This window comes from Manis javanica, chromosome 15 (assembly GCF_040802235.1).
Source record: "Manis javanica isolate MJ-LG chromosome 15, MJ_LKY, whole genome shotgun sequence".
Taxonomy (NCBI): domain Eukaryota; kingdom Metazoa; phylum Chordata; class Mammalia; order Pholidota; family Manidae; genus Manis; species Manis javanica.
Genome location: NC_133170.1, coordinates 70,750,331 through 70,766,614, shown reverse-complemented (window position 1 = coordinate 70,766,614; position 16,284 = coordinate 70,750,331). Strand labels below are relative to the sequence as shown.

Below are 16,284 nucleotides of genomic sequence, written 5' to 3'. Positions count from 1 at the left end.
TGGGTTTAATTGGAAACTAAAAGAGATGGAAGAGGATGTTCGCGGCCCCTCCCTTCACTCTGAACGGACCCCCAGGGAACGTATAACTCTCTCTAGAGACGCCTCCCGCTGACCGCGGATCCTGCCTGCGGACAGGGCCTGGAGGTCGGACCGAGGAGGCGGCGCCACTATGGGAGGCAGGGAGGCCGGGGAGCTGTGCCTGTGTTGGAGGGAGGGCAGACAGGGCACATACTGTATCTTCTGAGCTCAATGTCAACTCATCCGGAGCCAGCGGCCACGCCCATCGTGGCCATAGGCGGCTCCCCACCTGGCAGCTCCAGCCTCAGTGCCCTGGTCTCGGTGCGCTGGGGCGCGCTTGGCTTGGGTGCCGGCAGAGGGCGCGCGAGGAGGCCCGGGGACGGGAGGGGGACCCCGCGGGAGGTGGGATTGGGGGAGGGCCCTGGGCCGCCCCCTCCCGCCCCCTGCCCGCCCCGCCCGCGCGCCAGGAGCTCCAGTCTAAGAGGCGAGAGTCGGTGATGCCCCCTGCGCGCTCGGCTTGCCGGGCGCCCGGTTCCTACCTGTAGAGTCCCGGGGCGGTGGTGAGGCTGTCCCGAACACCTGTTCTTCTTCGGAAACCTCCCGCCCAGCTACCCGTGTTTCGGACAGGCGGCGTTGGGACCCGGGACGGGCGCCAAGCTCGCAGCTGGTGACATGTAGACGGCCTCCTCACCCCAAGTCCAGCCTCAGGACCTGGGCGCCCTCCTGCCCGGAAAGTTTGGGGCTGGTAGCCATGGCCAAGAGCAGCTCCCTGAATGTCCGTGTGGTGGAGGGCCGGGCTCTGCCCGCCAAGGACGTGTGAGTACTCCCCAGGAGAACAGGGGGTGAGAGGGATATCGGGCTTGGGGTGGGGCGGGGGTCGCCCATTCCGCGTGCCAGGGAGGGTCCGTGAAGTGGGACGGGTTTTTTGTCTAAGACCTCCTACCCTTTTCACGGGGCGAGAGGCCCCATGCCCATCTCTGTCTAGGTGGGAGGGCGCGCCCAGACTGAGCAGATGTCCCCCGGGAACGGAGATGTCTTTGTTCCTGGGATGAACTTCACGGCTTCGGCGCTGGGGATTGGAAGGTCGCATGCTGTTGGAGCTGGGGAGGGGCTGAGGGAGTCTCTTCCTTAGTCCAGGCAGGTGTTGGAGGTAGGGTTTCTCTTCGGTTGGCATCTACCAAGAGAACCCTGGGGAGGAGACCCAGAGGGTTGGGGGACCATAAGAAGTGGTCTGTGTACATCTGGTGTTTAGGTTTGCAGAGTGTCACCAGGTGGCAACCAGCCAGGCCTGGGGGAAACTGTGGTCCTCTTGACCCAGAGCCCTGAGCTCCCCAGCCAGTACCTCCTTGTGTGGGCCTACTCTGAATGCTGAACAGCTTGAAGAGCCAATTGCCCACTCCAACTCCCTCCCCAGCCAGGTGTAATGGGGCCGGAGGACCCCTGGCCTCCCCTTAGTACCAGTCTTCGGCTGTGCTCCCCCAGGGCTGAGTTAGCAGCTGCCGAATCAGCAGGATGGTGGGAGTGGCCCCCCTCCTGCATTCCCTGGAGCCCAGTGGGGGCTCTGAGGTTGTCAGCACCTGGGGCAGGTGTGGGATCCTTGGTGGGACATTGGCCATGTGACCTTGAACCTGGTCCTCTCTGGGTCTTGGTTTCCCATCTGGGCAATGGGAGCTCTGGGTATGAATGGCTAAGCCCCTTGCAGCTGTGGGGGTGGAGAGCCTGTTAGGATTTTACCCTGTGGCCAAGGTGAGTGGGAACCTGGATTCTGAGCTTTTGCCCAGGTCAAGGTTGGGTCTTAGCTCTACCCTAACTCCCCAAGCTTTGGACCCTCAGCGAGGAATATCTTGCCTTTGATTTCATGAACCTCCCCCAATCCTCATCAGCTACCCCAAATAAACAGGCATCTGAGATAAAAGCAGAGAACGTGTGTGAATGCAGCATCTGGAAGAGCCCCTACTTCCCTCTCTCTGGGATGCCTTCTCAGAGACACTGAGAATTAGAGATTCTGGAACTGTCGGGGCACTGAGGCCAGGAGTGGGGGGCACAGTGTCACTCACTGTGCTCTGGTCCCTCCACCAGCCCTGGGTGAGAGCCGCAGGGAGTGGCGGTTGGTGCCCTGGACCCAGACATGGCTCTTGGGGTTCCTGCCTCTCCTGAGGAGGGAGTTGAGTCATGCCTGGTTCCTGCATCTCTTGGCCACCCCTCCTTCCCCAAGTTCACCAGCCAAGATGAGCTCTGAGGTGGGCCACACCCCAGAACAAGCAAAGGAGCAATCACTAAGCCCCAGTTGGAGATCAGGCTCCCTGCCTCAGTTTCCCTAGCTGTTGGGTCCCTTCTTCAGAGGCGGTCTCCTCAGAGCGTGCTGGGTTTCTCTACCCCATGGAGACTATTAGATGTGGTGTGTCCTCTCTCCTCTCTCCTCTTCTTGAAGCCTCACCAGATTGCTGGAGCACTGACCTGGCTCTCAGTAGGAGGCATCAGCCAATAGTTTTAGAGTATTACTATTACTAATAATAGCAGCTATAAGTCATCAAGGGCTTTCTATGGGCCAGGCCCTGCACTTAATGTTTCCTATGGTCCTATTAGCATTTCTATTTTACAAATGGGGGAAACTGAGAACCAGAGAGTCAAAGTCACTTGCCCAAGGTGGGATTTCAGCCCTAACTGCTCCCTTGCACAACCATACTGAACAGGCTATGGCCGAGTGGCCTGCTTTCCCACACTTGAGTTGGGACAGGGGCTGTGGGAGATGCCAAGGGTCTGGAGAGATCAAGGATCCTGAGGGGCCACCCCCCCTGCCACCGCTGCCCCCACCTGACAGAAGCCTGATAAGGGTCTTGTGCGTCAGAGCCCTGGGGCTGACGTGGGAGCCTGGCTCCCATGAGGGGCCCAGAGGTCAGGCTGGTTGAGGAAGGAGGTGTGTCTCCCTGCCCTTTGCTCATGGGATCCCAGCCAATCTGTCCCCACATCTGCAGCTGGGGAAACTGAGACTGGGAACCTGCTTAAAAGAAGCTCAGGGATAGAGAATCCAGAGAGAAATCAGATAAGAAGCTCTGCTTGCAGAGGGGGTGAAGGATGGGGCTAAATGGGGAAACTAAGCCTGGGGCATTACACAGAAAGGGATTCAGAAGTGGAATCCGGAGAGGAACATGGTGACGCAGGACCCACCCAGGCTGAGATGTGCAGGAATAGAAACCAGATAGGGCAACAGAGGCACTAGACACCCAGACAGCAGGGGCTAAGGGAAGGAGCCCAGAGGGGGAAACTGAGGCATGGGGAAGGGCTCAACCTACAGACAAGGCTCAGGTTGGAGCCCACTCCTGGTGCCAGTGTCCCTTTTCCTAGGAATCCCTGAGGCATTTGTGGATCAGTGACAAAATGAACTGATTAGGGGCGACAGAGAGAGAGGGCTGGGGCTGGGCGTGAGGGAGGGGGCATCTGGGGAAGGGATCATGAACTGGGTGGAGGCGACACTGGTTAAGAGGATGTGCACCGAGCCCCTGTTGACCCTGGATCAAATCCTGACTCATCCAAGTGGGAGTGGGGGGAGGGAAGATGCAGGTCTGTGCTCAAGGAGCTAAAAGTTCAGAATTTGCCTGAAGCTGGGGGTGGGAGTCAGACATTAAATAGTGAGAGAAATAGGAAGCAAGGTGATTTGAGGGGTCAGAGGTCGATTTTACACAGGACAGTGGTGGTCAGGGACAGCTTCTCTGAGGAAGTGACTTTTGGGCTGAGGTTTGAATGACAGGATGGAGCCAGCCACGACAAGATCAGGGACGGTGTGTCTTAGGCAGATGCAATAGCAAGTGCAAAGGCCCTGAGCTTGGTAGAAGACAAATGCAGTCTGTGCAATGGGACACAAGGAAATGAGGGCCTTGGTAGATGGCTTGGAATGGCTGGTAACTCTTATTATGAAGGGGGGTTGGAGCTGGCTTTGGTTGGCTGATGGCTTATGGCTACTCAAGGGGAATCAGCACATCTGTCTTGATGGCTGAGTTTTGAAGTCTGGGTGCACTGGTCTGTGCCTGCAGTAAGAGGTCCACCCTGCTGAAGGCTGAGTTTCTCCTTCCCTGGAGAAACTCCCATTGAAATGAAAAGTGGGAGAGGGCAATGCTTACCCGCCAGGGTGGCTTTAAGGCAAGTGTGGGAGAGCCCTGGGGTCAGCCCAGTCTGCATCCCCTACTTTGCATTATCTCCTTTGGTTTGTCCAACTACGCAAGGAGGGGTGTGGTAATATTCTGCCCTGTTTGTAGAGCGGAGAAACCAGGGCCCACCAAGAGGAGGGTGCTTGCCAGGGTTCCACAGCTAGCAGGTAGTGGAGCCAGCAGTGACTCCCCAGCACATGCTCTTGACTGCTGCTGTGGGCTTCTTGGGATCAGGCCTCTGAAGTTCCTTGGCTTCATGCCTCAGTGCTCTGTTTCTCTGGGTGGGTGCCCAGAGAGCCCTGAGTGGGGGGTCAGGTATGCAGTAGGTGGGCTGTGTGGCCATGACATCACCTGCTGGTTCCCTGCGGTCCTGCCTCTTAGATGGACTTGCTGTGTGACCTTAGGCAAGTATCTTCCTCTCTCTGAACCTCACTTACCCCATCTGAATAATGAAGGTGGCTTGAGACCCCCACCCATGGCTGCCCTCTCTATCCCCCCCTACCATGAACTATGAACCTCCTCCTTTCGCAGGTCTGGAAGCAGTGACCCCTACTGCATAGTGAAGGTGGATGATGAGGTGGTGGCCAGGTGAGAAGCAGAGGTTTGGGGCCCAGGGTGTAGGGGTGGAGGGCGGAGCAGTGCGGAATGGGGAGGGGCTCCTTCTACACCTGGGAGTCCAGGCACAAGAATTCACATCTGCCAGAGAGGCAGTGCATTCCCCAAGGATGGACACACAGGCTTGATGGTGGGTGCTTTGTGCCCTGACCCCTCTGGGGCTGGACAGCTGGGGCTGCCAGCTCCTGTCCCCAGCCAGCCTCACCAACTGGCCAACACCTTTCCCCTGGACCTGACGATGCCCCTGCCAGTGTCCTGGGGCTGACTCAGCGCCTGCCAGCCCATGCCTCCCAGCCTGTTCCTCCCATAGTGGCCTCTCTGGGGGCGGGCATCTCACGCTTGGCTGGGCTGGCTGGTTCCGGGCCTGCTGGGTGCTGCGGGCACGGGAGCGTGTATGTGTGTGTGTGCATGCACACGGGCTGCCCTGTATATACGGTGTACCAGCGCCTGCTTACTTGGGCGCAAACTCCAGTGTGAATACATGCGTAGGAGTGAGGAGGTTCAGTGTGTGAGTGTCTTGGGTGCGGAACGCATTGGGCTGGGCTGAGCTTGGCTCCCACCCCCGCAGGCCTGAGGGGTGTGGGTGGGCGGGCAGCTGAGTCCTTGGTTCCTATGGAGACGGCAGGATTCAGGATGCTGCTGGCGCCGGTTCTGGTCCAGATGGGCTGGGAGCTGGGGGTGGGGAGCCTGCCTGGGGGAGGGTCAGCCTGCAGCACCTAGCTGACCTCTATCATTCTCTCTGCTCGTGCTGTGCCCTTGCTACATTCCATGGTACTGAGCCCAGCCTGCAGATTGATTTTCTGCATGACCCCAGACTGCTGTCTCCCCATCTCTGGACTCTGAGGAGCCTCCCAGCTCAGGGCCTGGGGAGGTTGAGGGGACATCCAGCTGGGAAAAGGCCAGGGTGAGGATGAGGGGGAAGAAGGTCCTTCTGATGGCGGTACCCGAGGCTGGGGTAGAGGGCAAAGGTGCAGTGTGTGTGCACCTGTGGGCCCATTCACACTCTTGGCTGGGAAAGAATGTGGTGAAAGGAGGAGGAAGGGGTAGCAGGTGTGTGCACCAGATTTTTTAGCCATAAATCTGTGTGTGTATTTACTGGTTAAGGTAGGTTCCTTGTTCCCTGCTGGGTAAAAGGAAGTGCATCTGCAGGACTGTTGGGGTGAAGATGCTCCACATGTGTGCCTGCTTCTGGATTTTTCTTGGCCCTCTAACCCTCTTGGGGTTCCCTCTTCCTTACTGAGTGCTCTGGCACCTGCTGACTTCATGGTTTCCTCGCCTTTCACACTTCTGTCTTATCCACCCAGCACCTACCGGTTCCTCAAAGTCACCAAGCTTATTATTGCCTCAGGGCCTTGGCACATGCTGTTCCAGCCATGTGGAATACTTGTCCTCATCCTCTCTCTCCACTTGGTCTGACTTGCTCCTGCAGGAAGCTTTCCTGACTCTCATATCCCCACCCCCAGACCCAGCCAGGCACCACTGAGCTAACCCCCAACTGCAGGACTTCTCTTACTGTGCTCTGAGAGCCCAGAAGAGAACACCTGCTTTCTGAGATGGGCTCTGTGAGGGCAGGAACCTTGGCACCGCTTCCTCTGATTCCCCAAAACCCACAAGGCTTGGTGTACAGTTGGAGTGAGTGTTTATGAGTGATGGAATGAATAAATAATGAATGGATTGTGTGTGTTGTCAGTTACTGTGTGTGTGTGTGTGTATCTGCCACGTATCAATGTATATATGTGCATGTGTGTCTGTGGGTCTTTGTGTATGTCTATGTTCTGGGCATTTCTTTCATCTGTGTGTCTATGTGACTGTGTCTGTTTTCTCTGTGTCTGCATGTAGTAACATAGATGTGTATTTCTAGAAATTTCTAGAAGACATGTATGTGTATATGTGTGAATGTGTCCCTTTGTGTCTCTGGCTTTCTTGGTGTATCTGTGAGTGTCCTGTTTCAGTGTGTATCTCTGTGGGAGTGTGTGCATGTTGAGGTCTCTGGGTGTCTGAGTGTCAAGGTTTCTGTGTGTGTATTTGTAAGTATCTCTTTGCCTGGGTTCATGAGTATATGTTTGTGGCTTGTGTGTGTGTATACGTGTGTGCCTAGGTACTCAGGTGTCTGCCACCTGTGTGGCCCAAGAACCCCCAACCCTGTATCCCTTCCTGCAGGACAGCAACCATCTGGCGGAGCCTGAGCCCTTTCTGGGGGGAGGAGTATACTGTACACCTGCCCCTGGATTTCCACCATCTGGCCTTCTATGTTCTGGACGAGGATACAGTAGGGTGTGTGTGCTGGGGACCCAAGCCTGGGCACCTGAAGGGAGGTGGGATGCCCCAGAGCAAATACCTACCCACCCATCCAGCCCTTGACACCTGCCCCACTACTCCAGTGGCAGGGCTGGGGTCCCTGACTTGGGTCTTTTCCGCAGGCATGATGACATCATTGGCAAGATCTCGTTGAGCAGGGAGGCAATTGTAGCTGACCCCAGAGGTGGGTGAGGGGCATCAGCCCCCAGCAGGGCAGAGTGAGGAGGGGTGGCCATGCCCAGCATGGGCATTTGCAAGGGCATTGCAGGCAACATATGGAAGCAACATGGGGAGACTTTGGGGAAAATTATTTTGGTTTTTTTTTTAAATTTTAATTTAGTTCACTTATTGAACAGTCAATTCATTTACATAGTTCAATATTCAAAAGGTATGATGAAGTGTCCCTCTGACACCAACTATTCCATTCTCATTCCCATGTCATCAGTTTCTTGTGTGTCCTTCTAGAGCTATTTTAAATACATACAAGCAAGTAACGGTAGTAACAGCAGCAAATACGTATGTAGTGCTTACTATACATTGAATACTTTCTAAGTTCTTCACATGTATCAACTCAATTGTCTCTATGAGGTAAGTACTCTTTTTAGGCCCACTCTGTAGGTGAGCAAATTGAATCACAGGGGTTTAAATGGCTTGCCCAAGAGCACAGAGGTATTAAGTGGGATGGCCAGAATTTGAACCAAGGTTATCTAGCTTCAGAGTCTGTGCTCTTAACACTGCACTATATGTGTTTTGTTCTCTGCTTACAGAAATAGTAGCTTATTATACTCACTGTCCTGTATCTTGTCTTTTAATTCCACCATGTATCTTAGAGCTCTTTCCATATTGATGCACCAAGGGCTTCCACATTCTTTGATCTCTGTATGACTTCATGACAGTCCATTGTGTGGATGTGCCATTATTTACTTGGCTAGTTCTGTATTGATGGGCATTTGGGTTGTTTACAGTCTTTTCCTAGTTCAAACAATACTGTACTTGTGCAAACATGATTTCATACATATGCAAGTTATATCAGTCTGATAAATTCCTAGAGGTGAATTGGCTGGATCAAAGAATATCCAGATTAGCACATTTGGTAGTTATTGTTGAATTACCTTCCATGGAGGAGATAGCAATTTATCCACCACATACCCTTGCCAACAATTACTAAAGTTTTTTTTTTAATTTAACTTTCTTCAAACTTTTCAATCTTGTATCTGATAGGAAAAAATTACTACTTAGTTAAGATTTTTTTGTATTTCTCTATGAGTGAGGTTGAAAACATTTTTACATATTTAAGAGTCACTTTATTTCCTTATTTGTCTATTGTCTATTAGCATTGCATGCACCTACTGGGTTGTCTGGCTTTTCTTCCTGATTTATAAGAACTCTTTACATATTAGGGCAATTAAATCTTTGCCATTTTAGCTGCAAATATTTTTGCTTCTTTTGTTACTTATATTTTGACTTTGCTTATCATTTTGCCATGTATAAAATTTGTTTCTTTTTCCATGGTCACTTAATCTCTTTTTTGTCTCTTGCTTTTCTGTGATAACTAAAAGGCCTTCCCATCTCTAAGAGCAAAAACCTTTTTACATGATTCCTTCTAGCAACAATTTGTTTATTTCTTTTTTTTTTACATTGAAGTTTTTGATCTATTTTGAATTTATCCAGATACAAAGTATGGAGTAGGGATTGAACTTAATTATTTTTTGTCTAGATTACTACTAATTGTCTCAGCACCATATATTGAATGATGTATTTTTTCATCAGTGAGAATCATTTGAAAACCTACTATGTGCTAGTCATCATAATCATTGCTCCTATTTAATGAGGGCTTACTGTGTGCCAGGCAGATGCTTAGTGCTTTACACGTAGTCCTCACAACACCAAGTGAAGTGTGCACTAGAATGATATCAAAATAACTTCAGTTTCCCCACTCATCCACCTCTAACCATGAACTAAAACCTAACAGTGTTCATAACAAATAAGGGAGTAAGAAAGGATTTCCCTGAAAGTAAATGTCAATATCAAATTTATAGTCAACAAGGAGACTAAATCTTTGGGCTAGGGGCAAGACAGATGTCACTGAACCCAAGAGTTCCCCATTAGACTGAGACCCTTAAAGAGTCCTAGAATGAGCAACTATCATGCTTCTCCAGGGGTTAAGCATCCTCATGTTTCCCACAGAGTGAGCTCAAGCAAATAGAACTTCACAATCAAGATTAACACACACACAAAGAAGTGGGTTACCGTGATCAAGAGTCAGTAGAAACAATAACCATGAGTTTAGACCCACACAGATTTTAGATTTTATAATTATGATATACAGAATTTTTTAAAGAATAAAATACTGAAATAAATAAAAAATGTAATCACCAGAAAGGGCCAGCAGTAACCACAATAATTAAACCAATACAGTACAAAAATAAACAGATTTGAAAAAGAACCAAATCAAACTGTTAGAGATAAAAAGTACAGTTGAACCAGTAAGGATCGCCACCATCCAAAAGACAAACAACAAAAAATGCTGGTGAGGTTGTGGAGAAAGGGGAACACTCCTACACTGCTGGTGGGAATGTAAATTAGTTCAACCATTGTGGAAAGCAGTATGGAGGTTCCTCAAACAACTAAAAATAGAAATACCATTTGACCCAGGAATTCCACTTCTAGGAATTTACCCTAAGAATACAGCAGCCCAGTTTGAAAAAGACAGATGCACCCCTATGTTTATCGCAGCACTATTTACAATAGCCAAGAAATGGAAGCAACCTAAATGTCCATCAGTAGATGAATGGATAAAGAAGTTGTGGTACATATACACAATGGAATATTATTCAGCCATAAGAAGAAAACAAATCCTACCATTTGCAACAACATGGATGGAGCTAGAGGGTATTGTGCTCAGTGAAATAAGCCAGGCAGAGAAAGACAAGTACCAAATGATTTCACTCATACGTGGAGTATAAGAACAAAGAAAAAACTGAAGGAACAAAACAGCAGTAGAATCACAGAACCCAAGAATGGACTAACAGTTACCAAAGGGAAAGGGACTGGGGAGGATGGGTGGGAAGGGAGGGATAAGGGAGGGTGGGAAGAAAGGGGGCATTATGATTAGCATGTATAATGTCGGGGGGGGGTACGGGGAGGAATGTGCAACACAAAGAAGACAAGTAGTGACTCTACAGCATCTTACTACACTGATGGACAGTGACTGTAATGGGGTTTGTGGGGGGGGACTTGGTGAAGAGGGGAGCCTAGTAAACATGATGTTCCTCATGTAATTGCAGATTAATAATACAAAAAAAAGTGCAGTTGTTGAAATAAAAAACTAAGTGGCTGAGTTCAATAGCAGATCATTCAGAGCTGAAGTGAGAATTGGTGGAAAAGAGATCTGAAGAAATTATTTAGAATTTAGCCCAAAGAAAGAAGAAGGAAAATATAAAAGAGAATTCAGGGATGTAGAAAATACCTAAGAACGTCTAACATCCATTTAATTAGAGTCCTAGAAGGAGAGAATAGAAAAAATTGGGGAAAGGAGATGATTAAAAAAAAAAGTTGATGACTTGGACTTTTCCAGAACTCAAGGAAGGACATGATTCTGTAAGTATAAGAAGTACAATCTGTTCTAAGCAGGATAAAAAGAAATACTTACCTGGACACATTGTGGTGAAACTGCAGAACATCAAGGACATAGTCCTTAAAATTAGACAGAAAAGATGGACAATTTACACAAGATCAAGTATCAGGCTGAAATGACTTCCCAAAATAACTACAATGGAAGCTAAAAGTCAGTGGAACAGTATCTTCAAAGTGTTGAGAGAAATGGGAGGGAAAGAGGGAGAGGGAGAGAGAGATTGAGATTGATTTGCTCGATTTGGACAGGGAGAATGGCATGGACAAAATCTTAGAGATAGGAATGGCCAAGATTGTTTTGAGGGTGAGTTTTTTGGGATTAAATGATCGAGGGCTTCATACACCAGGGTGAAGAGTGTGATAGTACATGGTTCAGGGCACTGGCCCTAGAACTGTACTGTCTGTTCAAATCCTAGCTCTGCCATTTGCTAGCTATGGGATCAAGGGCAAAGCTCTTCCCTCTCTGTGCCTCAGGAAGTGGGAGTAATTATAGTACCTACATCAGAAGGCTAACATGAGAAGTCTCCATGGTTTAATATATTTTTAATGTTATCTGAATTTCTAAGTTAACACAATGCCTAGTACATGGTAAGTGCTTAATAAATGTTAGCACCTGTGCCCTCCAGGAATTGATAGCTGGATCAATCTGAACCGTGTGGACCCAGATGCAGAGGTGCAGGGTGAGATCTGCCTGTCTGTGCAGATGCTGAAGGAAGTGCGGGGCTGTTGTCTTCGCTGTCATGTGCTCCAGGCCAGGTATGATGATGATGGGGAGTGGTGTGGGGGGTGGTCTGAGAATGAGCAGGAATCCACTGGGTTGCCCAGCTGCCTCGGCTGTGAGACCACTTCACTACTGGGGCATTTCTGGGCTCAAAACCAGGATCCCCTGTAGGTGAACAGTCCAAACCCACCAGATTGCAAGTTCCTGGGTCAAAGCATAAGCAAAATCATTATTGGACCCCCAGTGACCAGCAACCAATGACCAGACACTCAGGATGGCTGGACAGATGAGTGTGATGTTATTAATCAGTTTATAAGTGATAGATACCCAAGTCATACTGGCTTAAGCAGATTGGCTCATTTGAATGACATGTGACTCCAGGCATGGCTAGATCCAGGCGCTCAAACAATGACATCAGGAATCTGTAGCCACAGATTCCTCAGCTATCTTTTGTGTTAGCTTCATTCTCAGGCAGTCTTTCCCCAGGTAGGGGGACAGAGATGACCCTAGCAGCCTCAGATTGGCATCCTACCAACTTGGCAGCTCCAACTGAAAAAGAACTTCTGTCTTTCACCATTTGCAATGTCCCGGGACTAATCCTTACTGGTTCAGTCTAGGGCACATGCCTGTCTCTGAACCAATTATATGGACTCTGACAGGTCAGGTCTGAGTCAAAGCCCATTCCTGGAGCAGAGGGAGGGATCCCCCTAAGTCCTGTGGGCTGGGAGTGAGGGAGGGTTAGTCCTGTCCCGAAGAAACATAAGAAGGCAGGCAGGGGCAGGATTAGTAGAACCCACGGATGACCTCCAGATACCCATCTTCTCTCCTGCCTCTTTATCACTCTGTGACCTTTCCCTTCTTTTCCTCACCAGTTCTCCATCATTTAGCTTCCTTAAATACTTCTACCTCTTTCCCCCTCTCATCTCCAATCTTGTCTTTCTGCCTTTTTTTCACACCTTATTTCCCTGATCCTCTCTTTTAGGCCAGGTTGGGGAGGATCTCTATTTCTAATTTGCTGTGTGACCTTAAGCCCTTTCTTGCCCTCTCTGTGCCTCTCCCACCACCTCCAAATTTCTGCCCCTAGCTGGGGTTCCCTTGAGTCCAGATGGAGTACTGAGGGCAGAGGACAGGCAAAAGGACTCAGCATGGGAAGGGGCTCCTTGTCTGCTTTGTGCCCATGGTCTCCTCCCCAGCCACAGGCTGTGCAGGATCCTTGCAAGCAGGAGAGGGACCGACTGCTGTCGCTTAGCAACTGGGCTGGCTCCTAGGAAACCAAAGAAGGTTTTGGATGCCGAGCAGGGGTGGGAGAGGAGCGGCAGGAGGAAGCAAGCAGCCCCTGGGTGTGTGTGTGTGGGGGGGTGTTCCTGGATTTGGGGGACCTAAGGAAGGAGGGATAGGGGAGGCTGACACTTTTGGGTTGTCATGGCAGCCAGAAGCAGGGGGTCTCTATCTCATTCCTTCTCTTGAGTCCTAAGCTGCGTGTGGGCATGAGTATTTGTTGAATGAATGAATGAATGAGCTGAATGCTCACCACATGCCAGATGCTATGCCAAGCCCTTTACACAGGTCATCTCATTTTAGTCCTTGCCTTGTTATTACTGCCACATTCCAGATGAGGACACTGAGGCTCAGGGAAGTGAAGTGACTTTTCCCAGTGTCATCCAACCAATGTGAATGGCAGAGCCAGACTTTGAACCCTGACATCCAGTCTCTCAACCAGGGACTCCAGGGAAACTGAGGCTCCCTTCCCATCTGCACTACACCTTCACCTGCTAGACTTTGTGATGCAGGGCTTGACTGTTCTGTGCCTCAGTTTCCTCATCTGGAAAATAGAGGCATACTCGTGCCTCTCATAGGGGAGCGCTGGTCAACAGGAAGATACTGGGTTTGGACAGGCACGGTGAGGGGTGCCCCTCACTGGGCCCCCACAGAGGGCTCATTGCCTTGGAAACCAGCATTTGAAAGGTTGACCCTGAACCCCTTTCCAAGGTGCAGCTTGGGTCTTGGTTCTCGAGGGTGCTGTGTCCTCCATTCCTTTCCTCATGTGTCAGCAGAGACCTGGCTCCCCGCGACATCTCCGGCACATCCGACCCATTCGCACGTGTGTTTTGGGGTAGCCAGAGCTTGGAGACGTCGGTGAGCAGTGGGGCGGGCCGGGGAGTGGGGACCTCTGGCAGGGCAGTCCCCATCAGCTCTCCCTTACTCCCTCCTCCCCCAGACCATCAAGAAGACCCGATTCCCACACTGGGACGAGGTGCTGGAGCTGTGGGAGCTGCCAGGTGGCCCATCCCCACTGCGGGTGGAGCTCTGGGACTGGGACCTGGTGGGCAAGAATGACTTCCTGGGCATGGTGAGCACCACCTCCTGACACCCTGCCCGCTGCCTCTGCCTCTGAAGGGGAAGGAAGGGGGATATGGGCTGGGCCCCCTGGAAGCCAGAAGGGTAGATGTGAAGGCTGCCTCAGTGGGTCCCCTGGCCAGTCCTGGGTTATGGAGTCTTATTGCCCCATTGTACAGGTGAGGAGACTGAGGCTCTTCAGGGTGGGTCCAGATTCTTATTCTGGAATGAGTGTACCCAGGATGGCATGTGCTGGCCCTGTGCTAGGTGCTTCTCCAGCATAATCTCATTTCCAAACCTCTCAGCCCCCCTATGAGGCTGGAAGTGTCCCCATTTTACAGATGGGGAAACTGAGGTTCAGAGAGGTTAAGTGGCTTTCCCAAGGTCATATGACTAAGAAATGGCAGAACCAGGATTTGAGTTCAGGTCTCTCTGACTATAGACTCTAAGTCCCTAACTCCTACTTCTGGAAGCACTGGGCTCAAGGTCCTTCCCTTGGAATCTTAGTTTCCCCATTTGTACAATGGGTGTGATTGTTTCTGCCTCTCAGGAGTAGTGAATGCACAGTCAGGGTAGTGAAGGATGCACACTCAGGGCTGATAGTTTTCAAAAGGAGGCAACATTATAGCAAATAGAAGGGTGGGAATGTAAAATGGTGCAGCCGCTTTGGAAACCAGCCTGGCAGTTCCTCAGTTAGAGTTACCACGTGACCCAGGCAATTCCACTCCTAAGTATGTACCAACTAGAAATGAAAACAGGCACACACAAAAACTTCTACATGACTTTCATAACAGCATTGTTCATAATAGCCCAAAGTGAAAGGAACCCAAATGTTTATCAACAGTTGAATGAATAAATAAATGTGGTGGATCCAGACAATGGAATATGATTCAGCCATAAAAAGGAAGGCAGCACCAACACGTGGTACATCATGGATAAGCCTTGAAAACGTTAGGCTCAGTGAAAGAAACCAGTCCAAAAAAATACACATTACATGATTCCATCTATATGAGACACCTGGAATAGGTGACCCTGTAAAGACAGAAAGTGGATTGGTTGCCTTGGGCTGGGGTGCTGGGGTGTGCCTTAGGGTGCAGGCTTTTGGGAGGGAGTGCTGATAGAAAATGCTCTGAAGTTAGAGGTGATGGTTGCACAACTCTGTGAATATACAAACCATTGAACTATATACACTTTAAATAGTGTTGTATTTAAAACTGTATGGGATATAAATTATAACTGCATAAAGTTATTTAAAAAGAGAGAGGTGGGGCTGAGGGCCTTCTGGACTGCCTTTAAGCCTTTTGATAGATGCAATTTGTATCCCTAAACAGAGCTGAAAATACACTCAGTCTGGATATGCTGTCTTTAGCAGCTGTGTGACCTTGGGCAAGTCACTCTACCTCTCTGATCCTCCGTTTCCTCAATTATAAATTGTTCCCTGGAGGCCCTCAGTGCCCAGGCAGGAGCTAATAATTTGGGACTAGGGGAGGGAGTGTCCCTGCTGTAATCTGGGTGGGATACCTTGGGGGAGAGGAGGTGTGGCCCCTGGTGTGCCTCACTTCCCTCCTTGGTTGGGCAGTTTAAGCTTTACTTCCTGGACTGGGTGGGGCCTGGGCCCTGCAGGGCAGGGCTCGGCTAAGGGTATGTGTGTCCCCCCCTGCAGGTGGAGTTCCCCCCACAGGTCCTGCAGCAGAACCCACCCAACGGCTGGTTCCGCCTCCTACCCTTTCCCAGAGCTGAGGAGGATTCTGGGTAAATGTGGGTGGGCAGGTGGAGGCCCGGCTGGAACCATCTTCAGCTTGTGGGCAGGTCCTCACGGGTGCCCTCTTTGGTCCACAGGCTATCACCATGTCACTTTGTTCATTTATTTAACATATGTAGAATGTCTCACAGTGTGTTTACATATGTCTAAATGAGTTCACTTTACACCTGTTCATGTGTGAAGATGTCAGTTCACACTTGATGTGTGTTCAAACTTTGGGTCCTCCGTACCTGTCCACATTGTCCATTCTTGCACACTTGCATATACTGGCCTTCACTTGTCCATTCCTGTTTATACCTGTCACTATCTGTTTACACCTGTTTATATAGGCCACATCTGCTCACAACTACCCCACCTACCCACACCTATCCACACCTGTCTTATTTTGCATATATCCCTGCTGCTTACCTGTGTTCACACCTGCCTACCTTGGCTCTCCACACCTACCCCATATGTACTTATGCTCCTTCACATGTGATCTGACCCTGGTCAGGGGGAACCTGGGTGCTCTGCGGCTGACAGTGCGCCTCACTGAGGATCGTGTCCTGCCCTCCCAGTACTACCAGCCACTCATGAAGCTGCTCATGGAGTCTGTGCTGGGGCCGGCCGAGGTGGGTGCATCAGACAAGCAGTTGCTCTGAAGAGGGGTGTGGAGTTCTGGGCCTCCCCTGCTTTAGGATTCCTAACTGGGCTCTTCTGCTTTGGGGTCCCAAGGCCCTGGGCCACCTCTCCTGCCTCTTCTCTTGTCCTTGCCC

At 50.4% G+C, this 16,284-nt stretch overlaps 1 protein-coding gene across 8 annotated transcripts in view; it reads left to right on the top strand.

Annotated features, from left to right (window-relative positions):
• RASAL1 (RAS protein activator like 1) overlaps positions 1-16,284 on the top strand; it is a 34,598-nt gene continuing 18,314 nt past the window's right edge. For 2 of the 8 annotated variants that reach the window (XR_012125968.1, XM_073223977.1), the window contains exons 1-9: positions 463-834; positions 4,695-4,751; positions 6,939-7,052; positions 7,199-7,260; positions 11,336-11,465; positions 13,482-13,566; positions 13,649-13,780; positions 15,431-15,519; positions 16,023-16,140. Coding sequence is in view for 7 of the 8 variants with exons in the window: in XM_073223977.1 (XP_073080078.1) it covers positions 770-834; positions 4,695-4,751; positions 6,939-7,052; positions 7,199-7,260; positions 11,336-11,465; positions 13,482-13,566; positions 13,649-13,780; positions 15,431-15,519; positions 16,023-16,140 (852 nt within the window). In the remaining variant the exon portion in view is untranslated. Of the gene's footprint in view, positions 145-215; positions 340-462; positions 835-4,694; positions 4,752-6,938; positions 7,053-7,198; positions 7,261-11,335; positions 11,466-13,419; positions 13,567-13,648; positions 13,781-15,430; positions 15,520-16,022; positions 16,141-16,284 lie in introns of those variants that run through there. The other 6 variants (XM_073223972.1, XM_073223973.1, XM_073223978.1 and 3 more) reach the window with 6 other exon arrangements.